Here is a 13,511-nt window from a genome sequence, read left to right on the forward strand (position 1 = left end):
TAATAAAAGTGTTAGTACAACAATATACTTGTAGAGTTCTTGTTTGTCTCGGCTTCAATGTTAGTATGTTAGTTGTTGTGAGAGAACTTTCTGAGCATCTACTTGTTATTTGCTTCAAAAGGCAATTTTCAGAGTCCTTCTGCCTTTACTTCGGTTTTCTGTCTCTGAAATCTTATGTAACTTTCGTTGCTCGATCTCCAGCGCTTCGCCCAGTCGAATCGGCTTGTGCCCGAGGGCCACACAGCAGCAGGACCGTCAGGGCGGAGGGAAACCTCAATTCTCTGGCATTTAGCCATCGAAGAGGCTGCTCCTCAAAAGCCCTATGGCCTGGAGCCTATCACAAAGGCTCCGTGTGAGTGCTACTTGAGGTAGCACCCATCCATACTGCTGGTGTGCGAGTTGCTCCTCCGCGGTCCGGGGAGAAAGACCACCATCGCTGATCCATAAACCGGGAGCTCATTCACCACAGCGTTCCATGCTAACAAGTCAGTCAGCACTTGGATGGGAGACCACAAAGGAAGGCCAGAGTTACTATGCAGAGGAAAGTGATGGGACACCAAGCCACCTCTGTTGATCTCTTGCCTTGAAAGCACCATGGTTCTGGAATTGCCTTGAGTCAGTTGCAGCTTGACAGCACACAATTAATTACAGGTGCCGTTCAGACGGGTCTTAAAAGAAGACTTTTGAGAATGTGATACTCATTTTAAGGAAATGTTTATTGCACAGCTTCTAAGCAGTGAGCGTCATTGTTGAGCCCATGTAAGTGGCTGACTAAAAAAGCCCTGCAGGACAAATTTCTCCCTCAAAAACGCAAATAATTTGTCTGGGCCTGAGTGAAGGATAATTTAATTTTTACAACTCCCTAAAGAAATTACATTTAAAAAACTGATTTAACTTCCCCCCCCCCCAAAAAAAGGAAGGTTATCAAAGGAAGCTGAGTTCCATTTTTGTAATGTTGGGAAACACAATTTTAGCTCCTGGAAGCTATTTTCTGAAAGCTGAAATGAATATAAATCATGATTATTTAAAGAAAAACCCCCACACAAGTATCAAAAGAAATGAGAGGAAGATCAGAGTCTGATGTTCTCCTGCATTTTTATTTTATCTACACACTCACCCCTAGATGCTGTATAAAAGAGAACATTTTTGCTCCAGTGAACGTTAAACTCTGGGCATGTTTTTATTTTCATAGGGGAACTGTTATGTTGTAAGAATTTGATACCAGCTGTTAGTGGCTTCAAGGGTTAATCATAGAAAGTACATATCTCTAGTAGGAGTCTGACGCAACTATGGTTACTCTGTGGAAATACAGGCATTAATTCCTAGGGCCAACATGAGTCGGAAGCAACTTGAAGACACTACCCACCCCAGATCTCTAGTGTGGAAAAGAATCTTTCCTGCTCCATCTCCTCTTCCGCTGCAGTTTGCTCTTGATGTGTTCCTTGGACTTACTGCTCTGAATAGACTTTCTTTAGGCAAGTGAAGAAAACTACAGCTTCATCCAAAATCTAGATCTGAACCCCGTCCCTCGCTGCAGAATTGTTGCCAGAATTGTTGTAACAAATGCCACTCTTTGTTGCTGTTTGCTCTGTTCCCTTTCTGGGTGCAGTTGAAGCTAATTTACTTCCTGGGTGTTGTTAATCCTTCATTCCAGCACCCAACCTGTCTGACGCAACTGTGGTTATACTTTTCTGTTGTACTGGAGCTTGGACTCAGTGAACCCTGACAGCTTTGCTGCTGTGATACAACCTTTCATTGCAGCAAGGAGACTTCTGCAGAGAAAGCTGTAAAGCTTCAAGGGCCAGTATCGAAGATTTTTATCACAAAAGTGTGGGTCATCTGACTACTTGACGCAAGGGTCTTGTATTAACGCTGGGCATTCCTAAAAAAACATTCCTGCACTGCATGGTTATTTCTGAGGAAAGAAACATCCCTTTTATGGAGGATAGCAAGGTACTTATGAGTTATTTTCCTAAACTTCTGGTTGTTTTCTCCTCTCCTACAAAAATCCAACAGAGTTAACATTTATTTTCTTAATTTATACCCCACTTTTCTCTCCAGTGAGGACCCAAAGTGGCTTTCAGCATTCTCCCTTTCTCCATTTTATCTTCAGAATAGCTGTGTGTGGTAGGTTGAACTGAGAGTGTTTGACTGGCCTAGCAAGCTTCCATGGCAGAGTGGGGATTCAAACCTAGGTCTCCCGGATTCTTTTCTAACCCCAATGCCACACTGGTTCTCAAAAGTGATCAAGAGGTTAGTGAACCTTTCCTGCTAAGAAAGTCCAAAGCAAATTAGGGCTTTTTAGTTTAGAAAAATGACAACTGAGAGACAGATTTCTGATTGCTCTGTGTGTGGTGGGAATGAGGATGCACTTGCCTTACAGGATTTAATGAGCAGATGTTCATACAGATGATTTTGTAATAAAATCTAGGAGTTGACCATGTGATGTATAAGTATGTATGCCCAGTTGAGCCATTTAGCCCCAGAGCAGATATTTAGAGATGTGTGGCAGGCATGCCCTCACATGCATAGGGGAGTGAGCCAATCCAGTTGAAAGTGTTTATAAAATTATTTATAGTATAGGGAAAGCAGGTCTCCCTCCTGGTACACCAACGTCACAATGAAATCGATCAGCAGTTGATTGGAGACAGGCAAAGTGTTTCTTCACAGCATCCACAATTTAGGGATTCTGCTGTCACATGGTGAGTCCCACCTTGGATGCTTTTAAAGGGTATCAAACAAATTCATGGTGAATAAATCTATTGATGGCTATTAGCCACAGTAGCTATATGAAACATCTAGGTTCAGAGGTAGCATGCCACTGAATACCACTTGCTGGGTGGCAGTAGTGGAGAGGACCTGTCTTCTTTTGCCTTGCTTGTGGCTTTTCTAGAGGTATCTGGTGTCATTCCATGGAACTCTATTGCTTTTTTATCTTGTCTTTCCCCCAAGGAACTCAGGGCAGTATATATAGTTCTTTTTTTCCACAACAACCCTGTGAGGTAGGTTAAGCTTAAGAATGTGTGGCAGGCCCAAGGTCACCCTTGGTGAGCTTCATGGAATTTGAACATGAAATTCTAGTCTGACACCTTTGCCATTCTGCCACACTAACTCTTACACCCCATGCTTTTGGGGGTAGATGTACTACTATACTGCCAGGAACTCTCCTTATACAAAGTACCCCAATATTGTCCAAGTAATATTAGACAAAGCCAGTGCAAGTGGGAAGCATGTGAAAGATCCCAGGGACTCAATACTGTTTGCTTTGACGAAGAGGTGCTTTTGAGAAGAAGCAGACAGATACCAGGAGATACAATGTTAGGCACCACCATGTTGGGGGTCACAGACTTAAACATTAAGCTCCTGCTTCAGTTGGATCATGCCCCAAATAAATAGAAGTACCATTAAGACTGTAAGGAGCAAAAATGAGATGGGAACCATATGTGAGTCAGTCTCTGGATTTTAATTGGATTCTGATATCTAGTTCTGTTTGTTCAGCATTTTCAGGTAGTTGCTTTGGAGAACTTCTCATTCCGTTGACTCTGCTACGTGGTGCTAGCTGTGTCCAGGGAGGTGGTCATCTTATTCCTTGCCTTGCAGGCATCTCAAGCATGCTGCAACTTTTCTTCCTTGTTCTTTTCTTGCAGTGCACACTTCAGCTGGGAAGTCATGAGATAACGGGTGGTTAAGTAGTATAAGATATAGCTCCTTAATTAGAATAGATTGCCTCCAGGCTGTTTCAGTCTACAACAGTATATTTCTAAACTAATTCTCAGCAGTGTTCCTTCCAGTGGATACTAGTGTGTGTCTTAAGAGAACTGCTAGTATGAGCCCATAGTACCTATCCACACAGAGGCTGCCTCCTGTATCTCTGCATGAATAACTGTTCTGGCTTTGCCTGTTTCTAATCAGCTTCTTTATGTGTTCTCTGAGGATGTTTTGAGTTGTTCTTCTGCCCTGGTTACTGTGCTAGACTTGTATCCTTCCAATCAGGAGATATTTTTAGGTCAGACACTCAATGGCTTCTCTTTTGCACCCTAAAAGTATATTTTCAGGGGATAAAAAATGAAATGTAACTCCAAGTTAAATTCAGAAAAACAGTTATCAAACTGTTCTATGCAGATAAAGAAGTGTGATGAATACGGACAAGCTTTGTTGGAGGAGTAATAATAATTATTATAATGTTATTAAATATTTATTTAGTACTTAGGGGGGGAAAACATACTTTCAGAAATCCTTACATTTTCTCTGTAAGGTAAGAGAAATCTGGTACTCCCATATTTTTATGTTTAGAGTTGTCCTCCAAGTGGTTTTAAGGCTGAATTGAGATTTGAATGAGGGAGTTCAAGCTCACAGTTCATAACACTATTTTAGACTTCTTGGAGGTGTGTTCTAAAGGACATAATTACAAGTACCCGACAAGGCAGTTTTTGTGCCATCTGGTCTGAGTCAAAAGATGTAGGTGGGTAATCATCTAGATTCAGAACTTTTACAGCCCCCATATTTTATTTGGTACTGAATTTAGATGCCACTTGAAGTGATGAATATGTTTGTAAGAATCCACCCTCACACAGAGAAATTGATATTTAGAGTCTGTTACCCAAAAAGGCAGTCTCCTATTTAATTGGGGGAACTCAGCTTTAAAGGAGACAAAGTGAGAGGGGGTAATGGATTCTCTACCTATGTATACAGGGATCTTTCCCTTAGAGAACTCTCAAAATAAATCAATCAGATGTTCAACTGGAAAAGGGTTTTATTGAGATAGGAATAAAAGGGCAAGATACACACAACCACATGGAAAACACACAAGTTAACTAACAGGAAATCAGGGAGGAGAGGGGAGAGAGCAATTTCAGAGAAGGCTATAGTTACCAGTCTCGAAGACCAAGGTCCATGGAGACAGAAGCGAAATGACCGGTGTTTCATGGGGCATAGAAGAGAGGACCCAGAAGGATTTGGGGGTGTGAGGTATGACATCAAGAACACACACACACACACTGCTATGGAGCACAGTGCTACAATTATAGTGGAAAATGCTCCCTGGAGCAGTCTGACATGTTTGTCCCCCCAAAAAAACCTGATGGGTTTTTCGGAGGTGAACAATTATTTGGGAGAAGCTTGATGAGTTTACCTGTGGTGGACTATAGGTGCTAATGGTGCTTGATGACCCTCTAAGTACTGGACGGGAAAAGCTACCAGGTTTCTGGAATAGTATTAGCTGTTGCTTAATTAGGGTAAATGGGCGAGAATTGGGGGAGTTCCCCCTGGGTTTTGCAGAAACCAAAATGGTATTGGTAAATCTGCAGAGTATCCAGTTTTTAGCTATCGGATATAGTGATTCCTGTCTTTATCAACTCAAATATACCCTGGAAAGTTTGACAGCAGCAAAATAACTTGCAAAGTTCCCTCATTAGGCATCTTCTGAATGTGATGTTTACACGTATTGTGACTCATGAACCAGAAGGCTGACATTGTAAGAACATTTAAGATGGATCTTCCAAGCCCAAAGTAGAAGGTTGGCTTGGATGCAGATCTTTCCCATCTTCTTCTCCTAGCGTCCCCTGAAAAGTTGATACTGTGTGTGAGCAGAGCCCTGTGAACATAATGCCGTGGGATGGGAACCAAAGGCTACAGCCAGAAGAGAGAATTGAGAAAAATCTGATCGTGGAAGAGGAAGGAGGAGGCAATTATAATGGACTTCCCCTCCTCGATATCACCTACTAGCACTGTGGCACTGTGGCACTTTGTGTACCAGGCTGCCGCAGCTTTTGAGGGATCACAGTGCAGCTTGGTGCAGTATGCTGCCACTTGGTTTATTATTAAGGAATTAGGCAGTGCATGCATATTACACTCTCTCTGCAGTCACTCCAGTCCACTGGCTGCCCATTAGTCACCAAGTTCAATTCAAAGTACTGGCTGTCACATGCAAAGCCCGTCCTGGCCCTGGACCCTCTTGTTTGCAGGATTACCTCTCCTCCTCTGCCCCACCACGAACAGGAACTTCTACAGGTGCCATCCTGCAAATGGGCAAGATCAACAACTGCCTGTTCGTGTACGTTCTCTGTAGTGTCCCCCACACCCTATAGAACGGCTTGCTTTAGGAGGTCAAGAAGGCTTCCACACTTTTGGCTTTCTGCAAAATATGAAAAACAGAACTGTTCAGGATGCTGGGATACCAACATCCAGGTGGAACCTGGAGATCCCCTGGAATTACAACTGATCTCCATGCTACAGAGATCTGCTGGGGAAAATGACTACTTTGGAAGGTGAACTACATAGCATTATATCTCTCCTGAGGGCTCTCTCTTTCCCAGACTCCACCATTCCCAGGTTCCACTGCAGAACTTCAGGAATTTCCCAACCTGGAGCTGGCAATCCTATCAGGAGATCATTTTTATAAAGGAATAGGGCTGCATTATAACAGAATGATTCATGAAGACATTTTGATATACAGAATAGGACTGGTCACTGTGGACTGTAAGATATTATCTGTTGCTATCTGTTTTTCTCTTGCTTTCATTGCATGGTATTTCTGTTTACATAACACCATTTCTTGCATTGTTTAATATGTCATGTTTAATACTTATGCCTTGGTCCTGATTTCTGCAATCCTAATGTTATTACATTATTTATTAGATGTCTCCTCATCCTATTTATTGTACTGATTTTCACTGTGTAATCTGCCTTGAATATCAGTGAAAAAGGCGGACTATAAATAACACAAATAATTTTAAAAATTAGGACCTAACACACTGCTTCACTTAAACACATCATCAGGGGAAGTCAACTCTGGATCACTGTATTGTGCTAAGTCACTTAGTGAATAAATACAAAAAAGGGAAAGGGTCCAAGTTGTATGCTGCCTTCCTGGATCTGAAGAGTGCTTTTGATACTGTCTCAAGGGAGCTTCTATGGAAGAAGTTAAGGCTGTTGGGAATTGAAATGAGATTGCTCCTGTTGATTAAGAAATTATATACAGATACCACTTGCCAAGTAAGAGGCTCTAGGGATGGTGATTTAACCCCGAAAATTTCCATCAAAATAGGGGTTAAGCAGGGCTGTGTATTGGCTCCCCTCCTTTTTAATCTTTTCTTAAATGATTTGGCCACGGGGTTAGAGAGGATTGATGGTCACAGCCCAATTATGAGCTCGCGACCGGTGCCCCTGCTATTGTTTGCAGACGATGCTGTAGTTCTTTCTAGGTCTGAAGTAGGGATAAAGAGACTGTTGGCACATTTTATAGAATATTGTGAGCTGAACGGATTATCTGTGAATTTTGACAAAACTAAAATAATGGTGTTCGGAGATTCCTGGAACCCCATCAACTGGCGTGTTAAGGGTAACACCATTGAACAGGTGAAGTGTTTTAAATATTTGGGAATTAACTTTCATCATAGTGCAAGGTGGGTAGCCCACAGATCAGAAGTAATTAAATCTGCGAACAGCTGTGTGCTAGCAATAACCCGTTTCTTTTTTACCAAGGGTAACCAGTATGTTCCTGCGGCCCTAAAAGTGTTTCAGCACAAAATTGGAGCGAAGCTTCTTTATGGGGTGCCCATTTGGATCACAGCTTTTAACAAAATGGTAGAACAACTCCAATCCAATTTTGTGAGGAAAATATTAGGGTTGCCCCTGTGTGTTTCCTACGCCGCTATTTGTTTGGAAGTCAATATGATACGCTTGGAAACAAGGGCTTGGATAATTACCTTCAGATTTTGGCTACGTTTGCACTTTAGGAACTGTCCCAATAGCCTTATTACATATCTGTTGGAAGAGTCTCATTGCTCTGAGTGGTTTGCTGCTATAGAAAGGAAAATCGTCTCAATAGGGTTATGCGTGAATGATATGATGTCCTTATCTGAAGCACACATCTTTGCCCTGCTCAAACAGAGATTAATTGATATTGAGATGCAAGAGCTTAGAGCCTTGGCTTCTGGTAGATGCTCCCCTTTAAGATGGGCACGTTTTCCGATCAACACCCCTGCACAATACTTATTGGATTTGACTTCTCCACAGTTGCGTAGAGCATTTATGCTGGCCCGCTTTAACGTGCTCCCCTCTGCGGTTTTAGCAGGAAGATTTAAGAAAATCCCCTACTCTGTTAGGTTTTGTGATTGTGATTCAGAGGAGATTGAAACAATCGAACACGTATTCCTCCACTGTAGTTTGTATGATGACATTCGGGCAGTCTATCTAGAAGCCATACTTAAGAAAGATGTCAAACAATCAGATGACAGAATGTTGTACCGTTTATTGGCTTCACAAAATACAGTGGTTATTGAAGCGGTGGCTAATTTCTGTAACTGCCTTATAATGAGGAAGTTATGTGTTTAATCAATGAACTGAAGGGTGACTGTTTATGACTCTGATCCATGCCAATAAAGGTTTTGAATTGAATTGAATTGACATCATCAGTGGATCGTTGTGATTTCAGAAGTGAGGTTCTTTGTGCCTCAAGTACTGCAAGAAGGCCTAATTTTTGTTTGCGATTTTGTATTACAGATGAACCCCAGGATATTCCTCCTACAGAAAGCAAAATTGATGCTGGTAGGAGGCCAGGAGACAGATCCAGCTTTCCTTCTTCTGCAGGACACCTGTTTTTTGAGTATTTAGTTGTGGTCTCACTTAAAAAGAACTCTGGGGGGAACTATGAGCCCAAGATTACTTACCAGTTTCCCAAGGTAAAACAACCTTGCACGACTGTTTATTGAGAGATGCCTATTAGAGGGACTTACTTCAAAACATTGAATAGTCTGACTGAATGCTTGATTGTTTTTGCTGTAGTCTGGTTAGGGTTGCCAGACTGCCCAGTGGAGGCGGGAGTCCCCTGCTGCTAGGCCCTGTCCCTCAGCTGTAGATCAGCTGGCTGTCAGGGGACTTACCAGTAGAAAAAAGAAGGCCCAGGCCACATTGCCAAGTTGCATAGGAAGTGACGTCATCACACCAGTGACTTCTGGGTGACACTCTGGTATTTGGGCAAAACCTCTATGGTATAAGACTGTTTTATCATAGAGTTTTTGCCCAAACACCAGAATGTTGCCTGGAAGTTGCTGTCATGATGATGTCATTTCCTATGCAGCACCAGCACCATGGCCTGGGCCTTTCTCCTGGTTAAGTCCTCCCCGTCCCCCACTGGTTGCCAGGAGGGACCTGGCAACCTTAAGTCTGGTAGTAGGGTTGCCAACCTTCAGATGGGGCCTGGAAACCTCCTAGAATTATAATTCATCTCCAAATGATAGAGGTCAGTTCCCCTGGAGAAAATTAGAGCTTCGGAGGGCAGACTCTATGGCATTATACTCTGCTGTGCCCCCCCCTTTTCCCAAACCTCACCCTTCCTAGCCTTCCCAGCTCTTCAGGAATTTTCTGATCCAGAACTGACAACCCTGTCTGGTAGGCCTAGCTACTCCAGAAAATGAAAGCTCCTCTGCAACACTTTCAAAACCTGAAAAGTATGCTTGCTCTGTGCCCACACCTTTTAAATCCTCTTTTTCTGCCTTCTTCTCTTGTTCCACAGAGTTTCCCTTGAATTATGATGTAATTCATGAAACTTCAGTGGAACTGATTTCTCTTCAGGGAGGCAGAAAATCTTGCTTACAAAAGCCAATCTCAATTGCATCTTTCTCTTTGAAGTTTCCATCGTTACTTTGCTTTGTGGTGTACCTTCTCTGTACCTATTAAAGCTGTGTTAGAGAAAAGGTTTCCTTGATAGCGAAGAAAGCATGAGCAATTGTTTTGATGGGGCAAGTAGGGATGCCAGCCTCCAGGTGGGACCTGGGAAATTCCAGGAATTACAGCTTATCTCCAGGCTACAGAGATAAATTCCCTGGGAGAAAATGGATGCTTTGAAGAGTGGACTCTGTGGCATTGTATCCCACTGAGGTCCCTTTCATCCCCGGGTTCCATCCCTTAATCTCCAGGAGTTTCCCAACCTGTATCTGGCAACCCTACCCCCCCTATCCCCACTGGTGGCCAGGAGTGACCAGGCAACCCTAGAAATAAGATGGTCTCATTGACTAAAGGCCCAGGATGCAAATTTAGCACAATCTGCCCTCTTCACTGGAAGGTACACTCCCACTCCCTGCTCTTTGATTCTTTGGTTTGGTTAATGGGTATATTTCTTGGTAAGCCTGTTATGAAACTTATATCAATTTTATAATAATACTGCTTTTATCATTACTACCACTAAAAGTGTGTTTCCATTAAAGTCTTTTTGGGCTCATGAATCCTTCAAAAGCAAAGAAATTTGGATATTTTCATTGGACTATACTATGCTGTAGGGTATTCAGGATCTCCATTGAGCTTTGGGTGCACAGAAGTATTCTTTTCCAGCCATTTGTAAAGCAGAATCAGCGAGGGGCTGTAGCTCAGTGGTGGAGTATCTACTTTGAATGCAGGAGATCCCAAGTTCCGTCCCGGGCACCTCCAGCTAAAAGGATCAGGTCATAGGTGATATAAAACACCTTTATCTGAGACCCAAGAGGGCCATTGCCAGGCGGTGTAGACCATTCTGACCTTGATAGACCAATGGTGTGACTCGTTATAAGACTGCTGCATGTGTTTATGCTGGCACTACGGCTCTGTTTCTGGGACCCTTGCATTCTGTGCATGTACTTCCTTATTATCCTGCACCTCTAGACCCTTGGCCCCCCTCATGGTTGGGGAAAAAAACAAACCTCCATATAGAGTGTCAGGGAGACAACTCCTTGTCATGCTAATTTTCTGTACACTTAGGTTTTTTTAAAAATAGGGAGGAGCACTTATTCGTGAGCTCCCATATTCAGTCTGAAATGGTACACACACCCCCAAACACATTATGTACCTCGGTGAGAGTGGGCCTGTCGACTCTCAAAAGCAGCCAAACTGGAACTGAAAGGATACTGCTTGCACAGAGGCAAGATCACCTAGGAACAGTGGGAAAGGGCGTTCAGTGGCTGGCTGAGAGTGTCAGGAGAGCTGGTACTGGGCTTGTGGGCAAGCCATCCCTGGGTTAAAGTGTATCTGCTGGCTGAGGCAGCTTAGCTGAAGATTTTCTAATTTACATTTTTAAAACATTTCTTATTTCTTGTGCATTCACTTCATTTATTTATTTGATTTCTAAAGCCCCCTCCCCCTTAACCGGGCTCAGAGCGGTGTACAACATTCTAATACAGCTCTAAAACATTGTAGTTAAATTGACATAATTAAACTTATAAACAGTTATAAATTAAGTCAATTAATCAAGTTAAAAATCATTAAAATAGTACAATCTGAGCTATAGATTTTTAACGTCATCTGTAGCTCAGATTGCACTATTTAAATGACAACTGTGTTCGGTCCAACAGGACGCGGATGTCACCAGGCAGAGAATTCTACCAGGCAGGCTCCAGGGCCTCCATATCTAATGCCTCAGAGTTGAGATTCAGTGGCTCATTAAGTCTAGTTGATGTTTCTTGTTTAGCAGGGAAATGCTGGGTTGGATCCAGGAGTAGATTGGCTCTAATGGAACTGGGGTTGGGGACAGGATGAACTGCACCAATTTTTCCCTTCCACTGCAGACCTCTGGCTCACCCTTTGTGTCATTACTGGCTGTCCTCTGCTCCCAGAAGCAGGATTTCAGTCTGCAGAGGGATGGGGGAGGCAAGAAAGTGCCATTCTGCTGGTGGGAAATCCCTTCCATCAGCAGAAACTGCTGCTGGATCCAACCCATTTCACTGGACCCAGTGTTGCCCTGACCTACTATTGTGTTCACCAAATTAATTCTGCCTGATTCAGTGTCTGGAATGCTGGAATTTGTGCCTCTGGGAGATGGTAGATCATTGCAAAGCAAAGTTTAAACATGGGTGCAAAAGTCTTCACTTCAGCACTGTTTTGAAAGCAAAACAATATCCTGTGTGGGTTTGCTTTGTACAGCTTCATTTTACTCTTCAGAAAGCGTCATTCTGATACCTTTGTTTCAGTATAGCTGACCTTCTTCAGCTCCCCTAACCACTTACCACAAATCTGTACCATGAGAAAAGCTACAGAATTGCTTCACAGTACAAGAAATACTTGTATTGTAGAGACACCAGCCACCATTCAGTACAAGATGTGACTCAATCAGATATGCCTAACATGCAGCCTGCAGTTCTAGCTCCAAGTTGCCCTCTACATAGGAAGCTCTGTGGATACCCTTAAATCCCAAAGCCAGCCTTTTGCACAAGACATTCAGTGAGATCATAAAAAGTCAGACTCCTGGTAATTGTTGCCAATGCCACTCAATGCTCATCTGGTTGGCAGATGAAAGCGGGCTGGCAAAATGTGGGTGGTTGACAGTCTTCATCACCACGTGATGACAGCACTTCCAGTGTGACTCGAAAATGCTGGCATTGCACCGGGGCGATGCTCTAGCACTCACCCAGAAATTCCATAGAGTTTTGGGGTGAGTGCTAGAGCGTCACCCCAGTATGATGCCAGTACATCTGGGCTGCACCGAAAGTAAGGTCATTGTATAGTGATAAAGCTTGCCACTCCTCACCACAGTAAGTACCACCTCCCCTCATCTCCTGCTGGTTGCCAGACTATGCCTGGCAAGCCTGCGTGGGAGCATAGCTCAATAACCAACAATGTGCTCCTATTAATCAGTAACTGCACTTTTTAATTGGGCTAGTGCATTTTCTTTAACTTTTCATTTATTTATTTAATATATTTCAGTCCTATTATAATAAATGTTTCCAGTGTGATTCACAAAAATAAAGCAAAAACAATTCATTTTATGTAATCCAGTTAAGAATCAATCCACCTTTTAACATGAACCCCAAGGAAACAGGATTTCCCACATGAGCCACACTTCCAGAGACCTTCCAGGACAGGCATGTTTTTGCTCACCTCAGAAAGGAGGCAAGAAATTGAAGACCTTCTGGTCATCTACTGAGAAGATCCCTGCTGCAAGTGACTGTCAGTCCCGGATAGATCCCCAACCCACATATAATAGTACCACGAGCAGGACCTATTCAACCCATCTTAAGCGGCAGTAGAGCTCATATAGGGGAAGGGCAAATTTGTTTTGGCCACCTACATCTCAGCCTGAGTCATAGGTGCTCCTTCTGTGCATGTCTTTATGGATTTTCCTTGGAGTGATGTTTATTATTAAGTATTGAGATCGAGGCAGCGTTTCAAACAAGTGGTTTCTTTATTAGCTCAGAACACAGACAAACAACACACAGACAAACAACACACTATATACAGTTTGAACCAGGAAAACCACACCCCCTGGAACAATAACAACCAATCAAAGATGAGTGCTTGGGTCCAATGGGAATTGTTCCTTCTGAAAGTCAGAGGTCCATCCGGATTGGTCTGTAAGCAACAGTGACCAATCTGGTTGCTTTGATTAGAATGCCAGGCAGTCTATGGAGCTTGTGACCGAAGCTCACACTTTACTACAAACCAGATAACCCAATACATAACATTTATGATGCAGACAAGCCTAGTTGAAAATGGTGATGCGTATGTATGCTTCTTTGCAAAAGTTCATGTTGGGGGGAAAGCCACCC

General features: G+C 43.0%; 1 protein-coding gene across 2 annotated transcripts in view; it reads left to right on the plus strand.

The window, feature by feature from the left end:
* DENND2D (DENN/MADD domain containing 2D) overlaps window positions 1–13,511 on the plus strand; it is a 49,083-nt gene that overhangs the window by 5,018 nt on the left and 30,554 nt on the right. For both annotated transcript variants that reach the window (XM_015416420.1, XM_015416421.1), the window contains exon 2: window positions 8,503–8,681. In XM_015416420.1, coding sequence (XP_015271906.1) covers window positions 8,503–8,681 — 179 coding nt within the window. The remainder of the gene's footprint in view (window positions 1–8,502; window positions 8,682–13,511) is intronic.

Source organism: Gekko japonicus, unplaced genomic scaffold, assembly GCF_001447785.1.
Source record: "Gekko japonicus isolate JY-2015 unplaced genomic scaffold, Gekko_japonicus_V1.1 scaffold1812, whole genome shotgun sequence".
Classification (NCBI taxonomy): Eukaryota; Metazoa; Chordata; class Lepidosauria; order Squamata; family Gekkonidae; genus Gekko; species Gekko japonicus.